General features: G+C 37.8%; 2 protein-coding genes across 2 annotated transcripts; both read right to left on the bottom strand.

Moving 5' to 3' along the window:
* Nucleotides 1-892: 892 nt before the first annotated feature.
* On the bottom strand, nucleotides 893-16,817 carry LOC128685757 (SKA complex subunit 1). Its single transcript, XM_053772382.2, has 6 exons — nucleotides 16,679-16,817; nucleotides 11,750-11,830; nucleotides 9,792-10,112; nucleotides 7,056-7,141; nucleotides 2,885-3,054; nucleotides 893-1,053 (listed from the first exon to the last, which is right to left on the bottom strand). The coding sequence occupies exons 2-6, from the start codon at nucleotides 11,822-11,824 to the stop codon at nucleotides 893-895; spliced, it is 813 nt and encodes a 270-aa protein (XP_053628357.1). The 5' UTR covers nucleotides 11,825-11,830; nucleotides 16,679-16,817.
* A 122-nt stretch (nucleotides 16,818-16,939) lies between these two features.
* On the bottom strand, nucleotides 16,940-20,868 carry LOC128685756 (centrosomal protein of 152 kDa-like). The gene has a single exon (XM_053772381.1). The coding sequence runs from the start codon at nucleotides 20,866-20,868 to the stop codon at nucleotides 16,948-16,950; it is 3,921 nt and encodes a 1,306-aa protein (XP_053628356.1). The 3' UTR covers nucleotides 16,940-16,947.
* Nucleotides 20,869-22,636: the final 1,768 nt, after the last annotated feature.

The raw sequence follows: 22,636 nt of genomic DNA, 5'->3' as shown, positions 1-22,636 counted from the left end.
TCAGCAGTCTTCCACCATAGTAAGGTGACCCAGAAAAGAAGAAAATTTTTTGCCTTCATTCATTCAATCACTCTTGCCAGAAGTATGCCAACATCACAGGTCATATTATCTTCTGAACTGCTTATCCCCAGTGCAGGCACTGTACTTCCCATCTACAGGACTCTAAGTCCAGCTAACCAGTTTCTCGGAAACCCTTGATAAATGTTACCTTGCTCACACTCGAACAGCACAAAATATTACATGAAATGTGTATACTCTACTATAAAAAGATTGTTAACACATCTGGAGAATGTACTAAGGGATGCAGAACCACTATGTATTTTTCAAAGATTTATTTACTTTCATAAAATGAAAGTTGATCGTTAGGCTACTGTTACTGAAAATGACTTTCAGGACTTTTTTAGTAGAATGGGTGTCTTAGTCAACAGCAGAGGTACGGCTCTGGAGGATAGTAAAATGGGGGTACAGCTTTCCTTCATCACTGGCTTTGCTCATGCTTCAGTCTCACTTAGTGGTTACCTCCAATTTCTTCACTTCTACAAAACCCTTTTAATAAATGTTAGTTTCCAGTTCATATTATCCCTTTCTAGTTTTCTTTTCACCTACGTTTTCACCCTGCATGTCCTGTCTGAGAATAATACTCATTCTCCTTATAGTTTTATTTCACACTGCAAATAAGTGGCAGCTGCTGCACATATATATGATAACCAAACAAACATACAGAATACACCGCCAAGGAAACATGTACACACTCATGGCATTTCAAATATAGGACACATTAGTTTCAAGGTTAGATACATTTTATGGCAGTATGGAACGAAGATTGAAGTGGTTAATTTAACAGAAGTGGAAAATATAAATAGAAAAAATGGACAATGGCAAATGCTTGAAATTACATGTAAGTAAGGACAGCAAATCTCACAAGGCTGCCTGGGCCACGTATTTCCCGTATCCGTTTCAAAGTACGCAAGACAGTAATCGTAGATCTTCCAGCTGTGTCCAACTTGAGTCCACTCCATCGTTTGATGTCATCATCAACCACAAAGTAAACACCTGTTAAATAGATAATATTTAAGTAATGTATAAATAAAAAAGTATAAAAAATTATCTTTCAGACAGGTAAGAGAGGTTAAAAGGTGGTTAGGAGGAGAATGGAGAAACCAGAGAAAGGAGAAACGGAGATGGGAAGTGGAGGTGGAGTAGGGATTTGGAGAGATAGAGGAAAGAAAAAAAGGATGAGGAAAGGAGGAGGAGGAAGAGGAAAGGAATAGGAATTGTGAAAGGCAGGGTTGAGAGAGAGAATTAAGACAAGGAAAATGTAAATGAGAAGAGGTAAGGTTTAATTTTAAGAAATTAAAAATAAAACAATGACACATTGATAAAATAAAAAACAGATCTAAAATATGCTACAAATTCTTTCACAGCCAATAAATATGAGCTATTGTATGAAAAAAACTGGAAACATTAAAAATACCCTCAAAGACTGATATACAGCCTCTCCTCACTTAACAACAGAGTTCTGCTCCTAAGATCACGTCAGTAATCGAATTCGTCGCTAAGTGAGGAGCATACTATAATGGTAGTGGGTTTGTGTCAACCATCTGATATTATTTTAATGTTACCTTTGCACCATTTATAACATTTCTGGTATATTTTTAAATGTTTATACAGTAGTGTACTGTATATTGTAATAAACAGAACAGAGGAAATCAGCTCTAACATACATTATTTAAGTATGCATACTGGTCAGAGCCCGGCGTAAATCTGAGTCGTCGGCAAACAAGTTCGTCGCTCAGTGAGGAGAGGCTGTATATAAAAAGTTGAAATCACAACCACATGCTGTACTGTACAATATAATAAAAGGATAAAAGATTTTTTTTTTTTTAACACGCTGGCTGTCTCCCACCGAGGCAGGGTGACCCAAAAAAGAAAAACACTTTCACCATCATTTACACATAATCACTGTCTTTGAAGAGGAGCTCAGATACAACAGTTCAGATGTCACTCCGAACAACAAATATCCCAAACCCCTCCTTTAAAGTGCAGGCATTGTACTTCCCACCTCCAGGACTTAAGTCCAGCTAACTGGTTTCCCTGAATCCCTTCACAAAATATTACCTTGCTCACACTCAAACAGCTTGTCAGGTCCAAAAAACCATTCATCCCTATTCACTCCATTCAAAGGGATACTAAGTAGTTTTTCTTCACAAATTATCACAGTCATGAGGGAGTGCTAAATTCATAGGGATAATACAGCACCTGGGAGAATGGGAAGAAACAACAGTTGATCCAAGGAAAGGGAGTGTGACATGCAAAGAGTACATAACCTTTATTCAGCGCATGTACACACCCTCATTGAAAGGCTATCTCCCCCAACCAGCAAACCAGGTACTAGGGTTGATGATGGGGCCCCGTCGTTCAATCAGTACCCAGGTTCCAGCCAATGAGAAGATGGTTTTAGCAATCGCAGAGGTGTTGTGGGTACCACACACCTGTCTGCCCTTGTCATTCCCATTCTAGAGCTGGTTGAAGCACGGTCTGCTCTCTAGTGGCTTCTATTCTGCCTTGCTTACAGTGGAGTGCACTAATACCTATTGTTGTACATAGTGTAAATAGTGTACATACTTCTGTTCTAAACTGGTGAAGGATAATACAAGTCAAAAGTTTTTCTGCTGTGTTTATTTTACTTCATTTACACCCAGGATAACAAGCCTTTGGGACTCCTGGGTTATAATAGGGAGGACAGGCTCAATTCCTTGGATCAAGACCCCCCTCTTACTGGCATAAGGGCACCACAAGGAATACTAGAACAAGACCCAAGATGAGATGTGGTACAAAAAATTGAAACTTTATAATCACAAATGGGTGTATACCAATCACCTACCTTTGGTCTCCGGGATCTCCTGCCGCTTGCAAGTAGTGATGATCCTCCAATCAACCTCAGAAATTTTTGATCTGGGCCGTGACATGAGAGAATACTTACACTCCAAGGCTTTGTTCAATTCATCTACAGCATTGTTTACCTGATCATACTGAAGACGGCCACGGATGTACCTCAAAGGAGATTTTGTAAGTAAATTAACACTTGAGCAACAAAAGCACAGATTCAAATATTAAGCATATCTTTGATGACATTTAGAGCAGAGACTTTTCTATAATGCCTATTATATATGGGAAATTAATATAAGTTAATATAAATAAATATACAAGGTATGATGTAGCACATAATGAAAGTAGTTTGTTAGATTATGTATTGGTGGATAAAAGGTTGATGGGTAGGCTCCAGGATGTACATGTTTATAGAGGGGCAACTGATATATCGGATCATTATTTAGTTGTAGCTACAGTTAGAGTAAGAGGTAGATGGGAAAAGAGGAAGGTGGCAACAACAAGTAAGAGGGAGGTGAAAGTGTATAAACTAAGGGAGGAGGAAGTTCGGGCGAGATATAAGCGACTATTGGCAGAAAGGTGGGCTAGTGCAAAGATGAGTAGTGGGGGGGTTGAAGAGGGTTGGAATAGTTTTAAAAATGCAGTATTAGAATGTGGGGCAGAAGTTTGTGGTTATAGGAGGGTGGGGGCAGGAGAAAAGAAGAGTGATTGGTGGAATGATGAAGTAAAGGGTGTGATAAAAGAGAAAAAGGTAGCTTACGAGAGGTTTTTACAAAGCAGAAGTGTTATAAGAAGAGCAGAGTATATGGAGAGTAAAAGAAAGGTGAAGAGAGTGGTGAGAGAGTGCAAAAGGAGAGCAGATGAAAGAGTGGGAGAGGCACTGTCAAGAAATTTTAATGAAAATAAGAAAAAATTTTGGAGTGAGTTAAACAAGTTAAGAAAGCCTAGGGAAAGTATGGATTTGTCAGTTAAAAACAGAGTAGGGGAGTTAGTAGATGGGGAGAGGGAGGTATTAGGTAGATGGAGAGAATATTTTGAGGAACTTTTAAATGTTGAGGAAGAAAGGGAGGCGGTAATTTCATGCACTGGCCAGGGAGGTATACCATCTTTTAGGAGTGAAGAAGAGCAGAATGTAAGTGTGGTGGAGGTACATGAGGCATTACCTAGAATGAAAGGGGGTAAAGCAGCTGGAACTGATGGGATCATGACAGAAATGTTAAAAGCAGGGGGGGATATAGTGTTGGAGTGGTTGGTACTTTTGTTTAATAAATGTATGAAAGAGGGGAAGGTACCTAGGGATTGGCGGAGAGCATGTATAGTCCCTTTATATAAAGGGAAAGGGGACAAAAGAGATTGTAAAAATTATAGAGGAATAAGTTTACTGAGTTCTAGGTAGTAGGTTGGTAGACAGCAACCGCCCAGGGAGGTACTACCGTCCTGCCAAGTGAGTGTAAAACTGAAGCCTGTAATTGTTTTACACGATGGTAAGATTGCTGATGTCTTTTTTTATCTGTCTCATACACATGCAAGATTTCAGGTATGTCTTGCTACTTCTACTTACACATACATGTACAAGCATATATGTATATACACATCCCTCTGGGTTTTCTTCTATTTTCTTTCCAGTTCTTGTTCTTGTTTATTTCCTCTTACCTACATGGGGAAGTGGAACAGAATTCTTCCTCCGTAAGCCATGCGTGTTGTAAGAGGCGACTAAAATGCCGGGAGCAAGGAGCTAGTAACCTCTTCTCCTGTATATATTACTAAATGTAAAAGGAGAAACTTTCGTTTTTCCTTTTGAGCCACCCCGCCTCAGTGGGATACGGCCGGTGTGTTGAAAGAAAAGAAGTTTACTGAGTATACCAGGAAAAGTATACGGTAGGGTTATAATTGAAAGAATTAGAGGTAAGACAGAATGTAGGATTGCGGATGAGCAGGGAGGCTTCAGAGTGGGTAGGGGATGTGTAGATCAAGTGTTTACATTGAAGTATATATGTGAACAGTATTTAGATAAAGGTAGGGAAGTTTTTATTGCATTTATGGATTTAGAAAAGGCATATGATAGAGTGGATAGAGGAGCAATGTGGCAGATGTTGCAAGTATATGCAATAGGTGGTAAGTTACTAAATGCTGTAAAGAGCTTTTATGAGGATAGTGAGGCTCAGGTTAGGGTGTGTAGAAGAGAGGGAGAATACTTCCCGGTAAAAGTAGGTCTTAGACAGGGATGTGTAATGTCACCATGGTTGTTTAATATATTTATAGATGGGGTTGTAAAAGAAGTAAATGCTAGGGTGTTTGGGAGAGGGGTGGGATTAAATTATGGGGAATCAAATTCAAAATGGGAATTGACACAGTTACTTTTTGCTGATGATACTGTGCTTATGGGAGATTCTAAAGAAAAATTGCAAAGGTTAGTGGATGAGTTTGGGAATGTGTGTAAAGGTAGAAAGTTGAAAGTGAACATAGAAAAGAGTAAGGTGATGAGGGTATCAAATGATTTAGATAAAGAAAAATTGGATATCAAATTGGGGAGGAGGAGTATGGAAGAAGTGAATGTTTTCAGATACTTGGGAGTTGACGAGTCGGCAGATGGATTTATGAAGGATGAGGTTAATCATAGAATTGATGAGGGAAAAAAGGTGAGTGGTGCGTTGAGGTATATGTGGAGTCAAAAAACGTTATCTATGGAGACAAAGAAGGGAATGTATGAAAGTATAGTAGTACCAACACTCTTATATGGATGTGAAGCTTGGGTGGTAAATGCAGCAGCGAGGAGACAGTTGGAGGCAGTGGAGATGTCCTGTCTAAGGGCAATGTGTGGTGTAAATATTATGCAGAAAATTCGGAGTGTGGAAATTAGGAGAAGGTGTGGAGTTAATAAAAGCATTAGTCAGAGGGCAGAAGAGGGGTTGTTGAGGTGGTTTGGTCATTTAGAGAGAATGGATCAAAGTAGAATGACATGGAAAGCATATAAATCTATAGGGGAAGGGTCGTCCTCGAAAGGGTTGGAAAGAGGGGGTAAAGGAGGTTTTGTGGGCTAGGGGCTTGGATTTCCAGCAAGCGTGCATGAGCGTGTTAGATAGGAGTGAATGGAGGCGAATGATACTTGGGACTTGACGATCTGTTGGAGTGTGAGCAGGGTAATGTTCATATAGTCGGACTTGAGTCCTGGAAATGGGAAGTACAATGCCTGCACTTTAAAGGAGGGGTTTGGGATATTGGCAGTTTGGAGGGATATGTTGTGTATCTTTATACGTATATGCTTCTAAGCTGTTGTGCTCTGAGCACCTCTGCAAAAGCAGTGATAATGTGTGAGTGTGGTGAAAGTGTTGAATGATGATGAAAGTATTTTCTTTTTGGGGATTTTCTTTCTTTTTTGGGTCACCCTGCCTCGGTGGGAGACGGCCGACTTGTTGAGAAAAAAAAATAAATAAATAAATAAAATCATATACATATATTTATAGAAGTCAATAAGTACAACAACTTGGTTGCTATTCACAACTGAAACTTTTCCTATTTTGCCTACAAAAATTTGTATGCAAATAGCATAAATAATACTGCAGGGACAAATTTTTCTTCCTCCAACCATTTTCCAAATCAGTTTTCAACTAAGCACTGTCAGATGACAGTTTAATTATACTAAACACCCTTATCCAAACTTATAACCTACACAAACTACCTATCAATATTAGCTTTCATGTTGGATCTCTTTACACTCTTCTTTTTCCCCTTATCATTAATCAATCATCATCTCCATATAATCAAACCTTTGCACTTTCTCTCTCCAATGCACTCATTTTGTTTGGTAATTTTTTCTAAAACTCCTTGAATGCCTAACCAAATAAAATCTTTAAAAGCAATGTTACAAATAACTGTTGAAACTGGCTTGAAAATTTTGATAAATAGAATCTTGAAATTAGATCTGCCCTAGGCACAGTATCGGACTGCCCACGGAAGCTTTCAACTGCATTTTGATTACACTATAGACTATACCTTGCCAGAAGAGCTCATGTGTGTGTGTATTCAGTTATATGTGGTTGTATATAGGTGCTGCATACTCCAATATGGGCTTGACATACATGATGTAGTGTATATACAAATTAACAACTTAACATATGTACATCTTGCTCTTAAACTTCATAGCTCTATTTGCCAAAAATACGTACTTTGGTACAGATTCAAATTCATCCACAGTAGCATAGTCAATAACTGGGACATGCCTTTCTTTCCCAGATCCTGCCTTTGCAGAAACCTGAAAACAAAGCACACAATAAGTTTTTGCAAGATTCTTTACAAATAAAATTTATGCTAAATATGACGTCACATTTTTTACCCTATTTGAGTATTCTGGCTGAATAGTAAACTGAAGCGGTAAAGGTAATGTCTCAATGGAGAGACAATGAATTATTAAAACAAAAAATTTTATACACAGGCACAAGAAAAGCAGTTACAGTAAGACTTAAAAAATATAAATGTTAAGACAAGCATGAGTCAAAAGTAAAAAAAATTTACTAAACTTATAAACCCGTAGCTCAATCGCTAGCGTACTCAGCTCACACACTGTGGTCCAGGGGTCAATCCCCGGTACGATTGGAAACATCAAGACATGTTTCCTTAAGATACCTGCTGTCCAATGTTCACCCAACAGTAAAATGGGTACTTTAAGTGTTAGTAGACTGGTGTGGGTTGCACCCTGGAACAAAACTGACCAAATTTCTCCTAAATGCTCTGCATAACAAGGGGCTTTCTATGTAGTAGTATGTCAATGATGTCAGCTATGGGCTGTATACCTTGTATATGTACTACTATAGAAATAAAGATTATTTATCTTCTTTCAACAAACCGGCCATATCCCACCGAGGCAGGGTGGCCCAAAAAGAAAAACAAAAGTTTCTCTTTTTAAATTTAGTAATTTATACAGGAGAAGGGGTTACTAGCCCTTTGCTCCTGGCATTTTAGTTGCCTCTTACAACGTGCATAGCTTACGGAGGAAGAATTCTGTTCCACTTCCCCATGGAGATAAGAGGAAATAAACAAGAACAAGAACTAGTAAGAAAATAGAAGAAAACCCAGAGGGGTGTGTGTATATATATATGCTTGTACATGAATGTGTAGTGTGACCTAAGTGTAAGTAGAAGTAGCAAGACATACCTGAAACCTTGCATGTTTATGAGACAGAAAAATGGACACCAGCAATCCTACCATCATGTAAAACAATTACAGGCTTTTGTTTTACACTCACTTGGCAGACGGTAGTACCTCCCTGGGTGGTTGCTGTCTACCAACCTACTACCTTCATTATTTATTTATACCAATAAGATATTATTACACTAAGGACAAAGCACTAAACCCAAAGGGGTCATACAATGCCTGGGACATGAAAGGTAATCGGTATGAACCAAGAAACAGGAAGCTCCAATTCCTGGAATCAAGAGCTCTTCCCAAGTGACAAGTCGCTCCTCTCCCTTGAAGGGCCAAAACAGCAATAATATAATTTAACTACGATGCCAAACAAAAGCTGTTATTGTTCTCCAATAATTGCCAAAATTCATTTAATGTTTATGTTTAATATATTTATGGATGGGGTTGTAAAAGAAGTAAATGCTAGGGTGCTGGGGGAAGGGGTGGGATTAAATTATGGGGAATCAAGAATCAAATACAAAATGGGAGTTGACACAGTTACAATTTGCTGATGATACTGTGCTTATGGGAGATTTTAAAGAAAAGTTGCAAAGGTTAGTGGACAAGTTTGGGAGGGTGTGTAAAGGTAGAAAGTTGAAAGTGAACATAGAAAAGAGTAAGGTGATGAGGGTATCCAATGATTTAAAGAAAAATTGGATATCAAATTGGACAGAGGGAGTATGGAAGAAGTGAATGTTTTCAAATATTTGGGAGTTGACGTGTCAGCGGATGGGTTTATGAAGGATGAGGTTAACCATGGAAGTGATGAAGAAAAAAAGGTGAGTGGTGCGTTGAGGTATCTGTGGAGACAAAAAACGTTATCCATGGAGACAGAAGGAAATGTACAAAAGTATAGTGGTACCAACACTCTTATATGGGTGTGAAGCTTGGGTTACAAATGATGCAGCGAGGAGACGGTTGGAGGCAGTGGAGATGTCCTGTCTAAGGGCAATGTGTGGTGTAAATATTATGCAGAAAATTCGGAGTGTGGAAATTAGGAGGAGGTGTGGAGTTACTAAAAGTATTCGTTAGAGGGCTGAAGAGGGGTTGTTGAAGTGGTTTGGTCATTTAGAGAGAATGGATCAAAGTAGAATGACTTGGAGAGCGTATAAATCTGTAGGGTAAGAAAGGCGGGGTAGGGGTCATCCTCAAAAAGGTTGGAGGGAGGGGGTAAAGGAGGTTTTGTGGGCGAGGGGTTTGGACTTCCAGCAAGCGTGCATGAGCATGTTAGATAGGAGTGAATGGAGACGAATGGTTTTTGGGACCTGAAGAGCTATTGGAGTGTGAACAGGGTAATACTATTTAGTGAAGGGATTCAGGGAAACCGGTTATTTTTTACATAGCCAGACTTGAGTACTGGAAATGGGAAGTACAATGCCTGTACTTTAGAGGGGTTTGGGATATTGGCAGGGGTTTGGAGGGGTATGTTATATATCTTTATATATGCTTCTAAATTGTTGTATCTGGGCACCTCTGCAAAGAAAGTGATTATGTGTGAGTGAGGTGAAAGTGTTGAATGATGATGAAAGTATTTTCTTTTTGGGGATTTTCTTTCTTTTTGGGTCACCCTGCCTCGGTGGGAGACGGCCAACTTGTTGAGAAAAAAAAAAAAAGTTTACCTGAAAATCAAAATTCCCATTTACTGTAACCTAAAATAAAGTTCTTTCATTGCTAGTGCCTCAGGTACTTTGTCATAATTATTCATATGTATGATTACAAACCTTTCCCTGTATATTAGGAGGTACATCTTTGCTGGTATTTTTTTTGGTTGTTAAATTGGATGGCACAGCAGTTGCACCACAAGCAGGAGCATCAGCATGTGGCAAATGGATTGGTAAATTTGTTTTCATGTGCACAAGTCGTAATGACATCTGTTTTATCTGCTCTTGAAGATCATGTGCCATTTGAATGTCTTTCTTAGCAGTGGCCAAAATTTGCCTGTAATTGGCAATATCTTGCCTCATTGTCTGCAATTCCATGCTAAGCTGCTGAAGCTCAATGACTGTATCCCCTCCCCAGCCTCCTCTTAGCTCTGCACATACCTGAAATATAAAAAATATATATGCTTAAGGAGATACTAAAAAGGCATACAGTATAAAAAAAAAAAAAAAAAAAAACTATGATAGCAACATTGCTTTATACACCAACCTACAGCCATCCCAGATTTATGCACTCTTAAATCAACCGATCTTGCCCCTACTTTCTACACAACCTATGTCAGAATTATTTATTTTGCTGTTGTAATTAAACTTTTCATAGTACCCTTAAAAAATACTTAACTAAAAACATACAAATACTTCAGGGAAATCTTAAGAGACGCCAGAAACCGAGCACTCTTGACAGTTATTTTGTGTGACAGGGGTCCAGTGCCTCTCAAGCTGGTCCTAATGGCATTAAAAGACAAAGGGAAGTGATTCCCCTTCCAAACAGTAAGTACTCCCTCTCTCCTCCTCCCTATCTTCCAGATACCAGCAAGACTCTTCAATAAAGGTACATAAATGTGATTTTAAATGTTTATTCAAATGTTTATTTATGTATTCTATTACTCATTTAAGTATTTATATTTGTTGTCTGTATGTTAAACTATAGTTATTCTTTAAAAATGTATTTTTTGTGAATATTTTTGTGAGTCTGGAACGGATTAATTGTATTTACATTATTTCTTATGGGAAATACTGCTTCAACTTTCGACCGTTTCAAGTTTAGACCTAGCTCCTGGAACGGATTAAGGCCAAAACTCGGGGTTCCACTGTATATGAAAGAGAACCCACTTAGCTGATCACATCTCAAAGCACAATTACTTAAACACCGAATACTCTTTAAAAGTTGTGGACCACCTAGGGACACAGTCTTACCTAGTGGGAATGAGACTTCCCGCTACCACTGTGTAACCCACATGAACCATCAGTGTTTAACCACATAGTAATCAATTATTTAGTCAAGGAATGGCAAAACAGAGGTTAAATCAAACAAGTATAAATCTTATACAGTACATATCAGCCACCTCCTCCACTTCTGGGCAGGGCTTTATGGGAAATTCTCCATCTGTTAATTCACAAGGATGAGCATTCCAGGCCAAAGGCAGGATGTTGGGATGAGCTCTACTAAATACAACACCTGTATTCTTACAAACATGATAGGGAAAACAGACAAGATATCAACAGCTTTAATGCAATGAATTTTTGTTTAAATGGACACCCCCTTCTCCTTTTTAGTCCATTACATTGAGGTATCACTAAGTCATACATTTTGTCTTATGCATTTATTGATATACAGTATTTTTTAATTATTTTTTAAATTCAACAGCCATCTCCCACGGTAGGATGACCCAAAGAAGAAAACACAATCACCATTATTCATTAAATCACTAACTTTCCAGAGGTGTGCTGATATCACAGTTCAGATTACTTCCAATTGCAAAATCCCCACCCCTTCTTCAAAGTGCAGTAACTGCCCTCTCCAAGTCCAGGACTCAAGTATGGATAAGTGCATTCTCCTGACTCCCGTCATCAAAGCTGTGACATCCACACACTTCTGGCACGACAGATATTACATGAATGGTAGGGCAATGGGTTTCCCTTTTATGGGTCACCCTACCTTGGTAGGAGACTGTCCGAGGTCGTAAAAAATATCTCTACATCATTATCCAGTGCATAATTTATAAATGAAAAAAACTTACTTGCAAAGTGTCAATCTTGTCCTGGAATCCCATTTCCAGTGATTTTAATGTGGTTGAAGAGCTAACAATCGACATCCTTTACTGAAATGCACATTTCAAAATTATAAGGAAAGCAATATTTGTTATTCTCATCACATTATACATACACCTTAAAAAATTAAACTTGCAAGTCTTTAAGGTCTTAGTTCAGAAGTCTAAGTACAGCTTCATCCAAAACACAAAGTCAAAGAAATAGATGGAAAATGTTGCAAAGGTGGTAGTAATATGTGAGCAGGAAATGTGCTGGATAACTGGACAGAAAGAAAAGTTTTCTACTGTGGCATAGCATAAGAAATATGGTAAGGAGGTGAGTGGACTACTGGGAATAAATGTGAAAGGAAGACACATTAGAAGAATAAAGAAATTTCAGCATTAGAGTATGGAAATAACCTTGTCCTAGAGTATGATTATGAAAGTTTCAAATGTACTGTATGTATACATGAGAAAAAAGGAGCACATAACAATGCAAGTAAATGGTTTCCTTACCATGCATAACTGGATTATTAATACCATCAATAACCAAACAAACCCCTTCTCCTGTATATATTACTAAATTTGAAAGGAGAAACTTTCGTTTTTCCTTTTGGGCCACCCCACCTCGGTGGGATACGGCTGGTACGTTGAAAGAAGAAGAATAACCAAACACAGGAGAATTACAAAGACAACTGCATCTTCTCTTGACAACATCAGGACATATATACCAGCTCCTTTAAAACCATTTACATAAAATTACCACTTGCAATTTATAAATTCCCATTAAGTTCAGTGATGAGGCCTCAGTGAATAACTTTAAGATAGTAATAAGCAACAATGGCTTGCAAAGAGAATTTAACATCAATCAAGACTAAATGTGTGTCTATGTATTACTGCAAAAAAATTCAAACCTCTACAGTAAACATTGTTTTTAAAAAAGCAAACAGGTCACAATGCAGAGACTAACAGCCTCCCCAGATTGGACTTAATACTGTTGCTGTACTGTACATCAATGCTCAACAAGCTAATAAATAAATCCATATAACTGTATTATACTACAGTGGATATAAAAAGTAGATACAGTGGAACCTCTGTTCACGAACGCTTCCGAACACGAACGAATCAGTTCACGACCAAAAAATTTGCCAAATTTTTGCATCTGGTCATGAACACATAATCAGTTGCCGATTATTATTATTATTATTTTTATTTTTTTTTTATCATCACACTGGCCGATTCCCACCAAGGCAGGGTGGCCCGAAAAAGAAAAACTTTCACCATCATTCACTCCATCACTGTCTTGCCAGAAGGGTGCTTTACACTACAGTTTTTAAACTGCAACATTAACACCCCTCCTTCAGAGTGCAGGCACTGTACTTCCCATCTCCAGGACTCAAGTCCGGCCTGCCGGTTTCCCTGAACCCCTTCATAAATGTTACTTTGCTCACACTCCAACAGCACGTCAAGTATTAAAAACCATTTGTCTCCATTCACTCCTATCAAACACGCTCACGCACGCCTGCTGGAAGTCCAAGCCCCTCGCACACAAAACCTCCTTTACCCCCTCCCTCCAACCTTTCCTAGGCCGACCCCTACCCCGCCTTCCTTCCACTACAGACTGATACACTCTTGAAGTTATTCTGTTTCGCTCCATTCTCTCCACATGTCCGAACAACCTCAACAACCCTTCCTCAGCCCTATGGACAACAGTTTTGGTAATCCCGCACCTCCTCCTAACTTCCAAACTACGAATTCTCTGCATTATATTCACACCACACATTGCTCTCAGACATGACATCTCCACTGCCTCCAGCCTTCTCCTCGCTGCAACATTCATCACCCATGCTTCACACCCATATAAGAGCGTTGGTAAAACTATACTCTCATACATTCCCCTCTTTGCCTCCAAGGACAAAGTTCTTTGTCTCCACAGACTCCTAAGTGCACCACTCACCCTTTTCCCCTTATCAATTCTATGATTCACCTCATCTTTCATAGACCCATCCGCTGACACGTCCACTCCCAAATATCTGAATACATTCACCTCCTCCATACTCTCTCCCTCCAATCTGATATCCAATCTTTCATCACCTAATCTTTTTGTTATCCTCATAACCTTACTCTTTCCTGTATTCACTTTCAATTTTCTTCTTTTGCACACCCTACCAAATTCATCCACCAATCTCTGCAACTTCTCTTCAGAATCTCCCAAGAGCACAGTGTCATCAGCAAAGAGCAACTGTGACAACTCCCACTTTATGTGTGATTCTTTATCTTTTAACTCCATGCCTCTTGTCAAGACCCTCGCATTTACTTCTCTTACAACCCCATCTATAAATATATTAAACAACCACGGTGACATCACACATCCTTGTCTAAGGCCTACTTTTACTGGGAAATAATTTCCCTCTTTCCTACATACTCTAACTTGAGCCTCACTATCCTCGTAAAAACTCTTCACTGCTTTCAGTAACCTACCTCCTACACCATACACCTGCAACATCTGCCACATTGCCCCCTATCCACCCTGTCATACGCCTTTTCCAAATCCATAAATGCCACAAAGACCTCTTTAGCCTTATCCAAATACTGTTCACTTATATGTTTCACTGTAAACACCTGGTCCACACACCCCCTACCTTTCCTAAAGCCTCCTTGTTCATCTGCTATCCTATTCTCTGTCTTACTCTTAATTCTTTCAATCATAACTCTACCATACACTTTGCCAGGTATACTCAACAGACTTATCCCCCTATAATTTTTGCACTCTCTTTTATCCCCTTTGCCTTTATACAAAGGAACTATGCATGCTCTCTGCCAATCCCTAGGTACCTTGCCCTCTTCCATACATTTATTAAATAATTGCACCAACCACTCCAAAACTATATCCCTACCTGCTTTTAACATTTCTATCTTTATCCCATCAATCCCGGCTGCCTTACCCCCTTTCATTTTACCTACTGCCTCACGAACTTCCCCCCCACTCACAACTGGCTCTTCCTCACTCCTACAAGATGTTGTTCCTCCTTGCCCTATACACGAAATCACAGCTTCCCTATCTTCATCAACATTTAACAATTCCTCAAAATATTCCCTCCATCTTCCCAATACCTCTAACTCTCCATTTAATAACTCTCCTCTCCTATTTTTAACTGACAAATCCATTTGTTCTCTAGGCTTTCTTAACTTGTTAATCTCACTCCAAAACTTTCTTATTTTCAACAAAATTTGTTGATAACATCTCACCCACTCTCTCATTTGCTCTCTTTTTACATTGCTTCACCACTCTCTTAACCTCTCTCTTTTTCTCCATATACTCTTCCCTCCTTGCATCACTTCTACTTTGTAAAACCTTCTCATATGCTAACTTTTTCTCCCTTACTACTCTCTTCACATCATCATTCCACCAATCACTCCTCTTATTATTATTATTATAATCAAGGGGGAGCGCTAAACCCAGAGGATTATACAGCACTCGAGTGCTGAACAAACACAGCTGCGCCAATTTTCACATTCCCCGCCATTTTTTCACACGCCAATTTTCCTCACTTCCTGAAATTATGACCGTGATAAATTCGGATTAGCAATGTTTTATCAGCAGGTAGTGCCGAAACAGCTTCTCACAGTGCCAGTACCCCGGAGAGGGCTTGCCATATACGATTTTTGGTAAATATTTTTGTTCTAAGTTGTTTGTTGGGTTATCTTATTGAAACTCGGGCAATGTATGATGGAAAGACATTTCTTAACATACACCAAAAATTAAAGATATCAGACAGTAAATAACGGAGTTCACTGCTCAGCCATTAGACATACCTTAAAACTAAGATCTTAGGACTCGTGCAATGTTAGTTTTCTCTGTTGTTCAAAGCTTTCTCAGTGTTATTCAAGGTTTTTACATTTAGTTTACTATTACACAGTGCATTCTACGGTATAATTAACCAATTTTGTGCTTAAAAATCTTAAAAGAACAATATTTACATAGAGTTTGTAGGGGTCTGGAACGGATTAATCTTATTTACATACAGTCCAATGGGGAGTATCCGATGAGCCTCTTTACTCATGCAGAATAAGGAAAGCTTTTTCTAAAACAGTAAGAATTCTTTCAATAATAAATTACTACATACCTCACCCAACATTACTTTGTGTTTCTCTCTAATCTATCCTTACCTCGCTTATGGTATGTATATATGCATGGAGATCTACAACAGCAAAGCACCTAAAACCCATCCTAACTCAACAAGAAGCACTCAATCAGGCTCTAGACAATACACACCCACCATTATTCAAAAACTTAAATTTATTCAACACAATAACATACACATGACTATGCATACTACATATACAGGACAAACATACAAATATTAACCCAGTCCTAAAACTTTTCAAATCAAATAAAAAATCAAATCTTTTAATTCTTTGTACAGTACACTGTGTAGTTTACACGTAATAAAATACTGTCAAGAACAAAGAAAGCTGCTAGCATGCATGAGCATTTTGGGCATGTCTTCTAGCAAGCTGCAAGAAATCCTAAGTTCTAGTAATATTAGTTTTCCTGAAATTCTCTATATAATCGGTGCCTTATCAAAAAGTATGGAATAAATGTCGCCTAATTTTGTAATAATCATTACGTACAGTTATTAAAATATATGAAAGGGTGTGTGTCGATAATATACAGCAGAATTTATATAAAAATTAACATGGTAAAAGAAAAATAGAACTAAAATGCTTTTATAGAGGTTATAAAAATCTCTAGTAATGGAAAATAAGAGGTATAAAACGGTTAAACTTCTAAAATTAATAGACATGAATGGAGGTTTTGGGTAAGCACGGTAATAAGACCATGTTATATATTGTGCCCTTTTCTCTTTTATATAGTAAAATATTAAATAATCAGTATTACATAGTTGTGGTACTTACACAAAATAACAGCAGCTGCTCATCTATACTTGAAATAGTTCTCCAATTCTGTCATGTATAATCAAAGCTGGCAGAAGTTTCTGAACACTTATATTATCTTTGGTAAAGTCATGACAAGTAGTCATTAGCATAATGAAACAAGATAAACAAGAAAATATACAACCTATTCAAAATATAGACAATTAAAACAATATAAATAGTGACAATACTGTACAAATCCTTAAAATAATTCTAATCTTGCTGAGGAACTACTGTATTTCCAAACAATCTTATTTTAAGTGTAGACAAAAATTCCTAAGCTCCTTGGACAATTCCTCCAACTCAATAAGAGTGGCATCCAATGAGATCTGCATATTATCAAGCTCTTTAAGAGTAGATATTATTGAGTCTATACAGAGGATGCACTTCTGCTTAACTTCTTCCAGGTATGCCCTGACTCGTTCCAGCAAAGTTTCTTTGGCAGCCGAATATTCTGTGGCAAGCGTCTCTAGTCTTTCTTCATAGTAAGCACTTAACTCTTTTGATGATGCACGATACTTATTAACTTTGAGCTTTAACGAATTATATTTGCCTTCAGTCTCCCTTAGCCTAATAACCTCTTCTTCAACTCTTTGCAATTTTTGTTTCAAAGATTCCTCTTGTTCTTTTAACTCCTGTATAAACTTCTGGAAAGCAGCTCTTGTGTTATTATTTTCCTCTTCTTTTTCTTTAACCTCACTCTCCAGATTTTGAATTATGTCTGTTAATCTTTGTGTTTCCTGCTCATGCTCTTGACCTCTATAATTGAATTTATCCTTCATTCTTTCAAGTTCATCAGTAATTGTTTTTATATCTTTTTCTTGCTCTCTCACTTTATTTTCTAACAATTTCATATCTTCTTCCTGCTCTCTCACCTTGTTTTCTAATAGCTTGGAACTTTCGGCCTTGGTATATTTATTCTGTAGTTCTTCAATTAGATTCTCATACTGTCTCTTCATTTCTTCTTTTTCTTCATCTAATCGTTTTTGTTGTCTTTCTAAAAAAATGCGCCAACTTTCAGGCTGTCTTAACTCCTCGTTTTCTGACTTTTTACTTTCCTTCATTTTCAGTATCTCATCCTCTAGTCTCTGACATTGGTCTTTCAGATTGCTATTAACTTTCTCTAATGCAGAACATCTGTTCTGTAATTCTTCTACAGATCTGGAAGATTCCTGTCGAACAGTGTTAATTTCTTCCACTTGCTTCCTGTATTTTAACTTTAGATTCTGCTTTTCTGTTACTATTTCCTTGTTTTCTTCATTGTATTTTTCTTTCAAATTTGCTAATTTTATCTCAAGGTCATTTATTTTCTTTTTATATAAAGCAATAGGCTGCTCTTTGTACATATTTTCATTATCTCCAACACCAGAATCTGGGGTTAAAGTGATAGTTTCTCCACTAATATCTCTAGACTTTTGTCTTTCCAATTCTGTCTTTTCTTCAGTTGCTGTCCTATATGTATGCTCAATTTCATCTTTTTCCTGACATACCTTGATGTACAACTCTTTTGTGTTATTCAGTTCATCTGAAAGTCTAGTAATTTCCTCTTTCAGACTGCAAGCAATGTTTTCATAATCTGTTTTAATTTTTATCTCCAGTTCGCGCACAGCTTCCTCGTGGAACTTCAAGTACGTATTTTGACAACTTTCTACGGCTAAAGCCCTTTCTTCATCCTTCTTTTTAGACAAAGTCATCATTTCTTCCTCCAGCATTTTCTTTTCCTCTCTAATATCTTGAAGTTTCTTTTTCAGTCTGTCCAGTTCCAAGTGATGAGATGATAACTGATCTCTTAAATTCACGTTCTCATGATATACATCAGAATTTTCTTTTTTGACAACCTTTATTAGTGCCTGTATATCTTCAAGCAGCTTCTGAATAGTATTACATGCATGGTTGTAATCATTACTTTTTCCTTCATCAATTACAGCATTAACAATCATTTTTTCCGAAACTTTCAATCTGATTTGTATGTCATTCATTCTTTTCTCCCACAAAACTCGACTTTCATGCAATTTACGGTTTTCTTCTCTGACCTCAGATAACTCTTTCTGAAAATTTTCAGTATCTGCAATAAAATTTCTATATGAATCTGCATGCTGTAGCAGTTTCTCATACCTATTAATTATAGAAACGGAGTCATCTTCTGAATTCGAATTAGGAACACTATTCTTGCAATGTTGAATCAAATCGCTCAACTCCTTGAAAGAATGTTTTAATTCTCCGATAGGGCTTTGAAGAAGGGCAAGCTCTTTTCGAAGAGAAACATTTTCAGCTTGTATTGCTGTAACACTAGCTTGATTATCAATGGTATCATTATCACCTTGCAACTGACATTCAGAATGCTCCAATTTTAATATCATTAAACTTCTCTGTAGTTCCTTAATTTTTAAGAGGGCATCCTTGAGGTCACTTTGAGCTTTCTTAAGCAGGGCTTGTTTCTCTTGGCTCTCTTCTTTCAACATGCTTATCTCATCTCGTTTAGCTTTATTGATCAACAAACTTCTTTTCAGTTCATCCCTTATCATTAGCTTTTCCTCTGTTTCAGTGAATTTGTGGCTATCCTTCTTTTTGTCTCCCATGTGAGTATCATCATAGTTTAGTGTTTTCTTAATACCCAACTGCTCCAGAGAATCCTCTTCTGTCACCATTTGATTCCAAATACCTAACTTCATTACAGTATCAAATCCATCTAGTTCCTCTTTATGTTTTGCTAAATCTTGTTCTAAAGTGCAAACTTTATTTTCTAAATTTTGTTTGTTGGATTCAAGTGTCTTGATTTTTAACTGCAGCTCTAAGATCTGCTGGACATCATGAGCATGTAACAGATCTTCGTATTGTTTTCTTAACGTTTCAACTGTGAGTGTGAGTTTTGTTACAGTTTCTGATTTTTGTATAAGTGCATCATCATAGGTTGCTCTTAAATTCTTCAGCTCATCTCTCAATCTTTTAATTTCTTGCTGACCTGCCTCAACTTCTCTTTGTGCTTCCTGACATTTAGTTAAGAGCAAATTCTTTTCTTCCTTACTGCCCTGCTGAAGTTTCCGAACAAAATCTTCATGTAGCTGCTGATTTCTAGACAAGCTATCAGCAGCTTTTAATTCAGAAATTTGGCATTCTAAACTAGATATAGTAGACTCTGCTGTTTCTAGTTGAAAGTGGATCTTCTTGTTTTCATCTTGAACAGCTTTAAGTTTGTCATTAATTTCATTGAGGTCACTTACTAAGCTCTTTAGTCTTTCATCTTTATCTGTAAGAAGAATTTGTAGCTGACTTACACTGGCATTTTTACTTTCATTGTCAGATTTTAGGAGATTGAGCTGATGCTGTAACACCCGAATATCACGACTACTTTCAAACTTCATCTTTGATAATTCAGACATCTGTTTATCTAGTTCTCTACCTCTAGCTTCATACAAAAGCTTCAGTTGATCATAAGCTGTGTCTGCTTCATTATACTGATTTCTTAATACTTCTTTATCACCCCCATTATCAGTGATGTTAGACTTATAATGGTCAGCATGATAAGCTTCAGAAGCAACATATGAAGACCCTTCATTATCATACACAGTTTTTCTATTCATTTCAAAATTGCTCTGTTGTGGGTCTTGATAGTCAGACAAATTGTTAAAGTTCCCATCAGTCTCATGGGCTACAAATGGGCTAAATCTGCTAGAGTGATCACCTTGACTGTCATTGGTCCATGGGGATATGCTCCTCTGGCTACTGCTACTAGACAGGGGTTGATTACTGTCATGATCCTCAAGAGAGTGGTTCTGCTGATCCTCATGATCATAATGATTTATGTGACCATACTCATTTACACTACTTTTTAAGTCCCTAAAATCTGTCTGTCTGCCAGTATCAATGTCATGAGCATGATGCACTTCTTGATGACTTTCTGAGCTGTCTGCATTCTCATGAATGGGATTTCTTTGAGGGTAGTTGGAAGATACTGAGTAATGACTGGAATGATTTACGTACGATTCTTCCTCTTCAAGATCATCGAAAGCATTAGCTAATATATTTTTAATTTCTTCTTCTCTCCTTTTATTTTCTTCTTCTTCCTCTCTTTGATATTCTTCTTGCTCTCGTTCATCATCAAGATCAGGGGTTGTAATACCCTCTAAGTGCAAGCTGATCCCACCAAATATACTATGCCCAGGATTATCCATCACCTGCAAGAAAAGATTATAATATCAGGAATAATAATGTTAATCTTAAAAATAAAAATAATAAAAATTATATTGAATTTATTTTTGAAGGGTGACTGAGGGAGATTGTGGACTTTCTTTTTTTTTTTTTTTTTTTTACACTATTACAAGACAAACATTATAGCCTACATAATACACCTACCATCCGACTTACGACCTGCTCGACTTATGACCAATCAACTTACAACCGTGTTTTTTATGCCAAATTTCTGGGAAATAAACAACTATTTGTGTTGTACACAGTGTTTATCCTAAACCTTACAGTATAAAATACAGTACTAACAGCATAAAAAGTAAAGTAAAACATGAAATACCAAAATAAAACAATAAAATAAAGTCATTACAAAAATGTTTTGTTGATATTCAGTAGTAAAGTTCGACTTACGACCAGTTTCTCGGAACCGAAATTGGTTGTAAGTCAGATGGTAGGTGTACATACAGTAAATAATAGGAAAGTATTGATATTACCATATAACAACTGTTAAGATTTGGTATAGATAGTATGACGGTACTGGTGATGAGGGAAAGATTTTATGATGGTCCCAGTGATGACCTGGAGTTTACCTGGAGAGAGTTCCGGGGGTCAACGCCCCCGCGGCCCGGTCTGTGACCAGGCCTCCTGGTGGATCAGAGCCTGATCAACCAGGCTGTTGCTGCTGGCTGCACGCAAACCAACGTATGAGCCACAGCCCGGCTGGTCAGGAACCGACTTTAGGTGCTTGTCCAGTGCCAGCTTGAAGACTGCCAGGGGTCTGTTGGTAATCCCCCTTATGTATGCTGGGAGGCAGTTGAACAGTCTCGGGCCCCTGACACTTATTGTATGGTCTCTTAACGTGCTAGTGACACCGAGGGGAAAGATGCTGCACTGACTGCACACTGCACCATTATCAAGAAAATATTGTATGCCAATAGAGTAAACCCTAGACTTACTGGACTAATAAGGGAAAGCAGGTGGCCAGTAATGGTAATTGCGGTGATAGAGATGAGACTGCTTAGTTGTGATCCTAACAATAATGGACAATTCTGTCATCAATGGACTTTATTCATTATTTCCAAATCAAGTGACTCAGCAGATTTTGCCCCATATATTCAAAGTCCATTAAATTTAGGGTTTCTGTATTTACATAAAATGCCAAGCTGTAGGAGTAATAATGCAAGTGAAGTAGTATACCCGCCACTTTTTCATTTTACTCAATTCGAATAAAATTCAAATAAGACTATAATATACAATACAGCGGTCCCCCCATATCCATGGGTGATATGTTCCTAGACCTGCCACGGATGCCTAAAACCTCAGATAGTAGCAAGCCCTACACAGCTTCTCCTCACTTAATGAAGGAGTTTCATTCTCAAGGTCACATCGGTAAATGAATTTGTTGCTAAGTGAGGAGCATACTATAATGGTAGTGGGTTTGTGTCAACCATCTTTGATACTGTTTTAATGTCACTTTTGCACCATTTATAACATTTCTCGTATATTCTTAAATGCTTATACAGTAGTGTACTGTATATTGTAATAAACAGAATAGAGGAAATCAGCTCTAATATATATTATTTAGGTATGTATACTGGTCAGAGAGCCCATTGTAAGTCCGAGGCATCGGTAAACAAGTATGCTGCTAAGTGAGGAGAGGCTGTATACAAGTCATTTTTCATTTACATACATACCTATGATGCTAGGTGTTGGAGGAGTGTAGGGATGGAGGCTGAAGGCAATGAGGTGGTGTGA

Source organism: Cherax quadricarinatus, chromosome 23 (assembly GCF_038502225.1).
Source record: "Cherax quadricarinatus isolate ZL_2023a chromosome 23, ASM3850222v1, whole genome shotgun sequence".
NCBI classification, from domain to species: domain Eukaryota; kingdom Metazoa; phylum Arthropoda; class Malacostraca; order Decapoda; family Parastacidae; genus Cherax; species Cherax quadricarinatus.
Note: the sequence above shows the minus strand (reverse complement) of the source record. Positions and strands in the feature narration are given on the sequence as shown.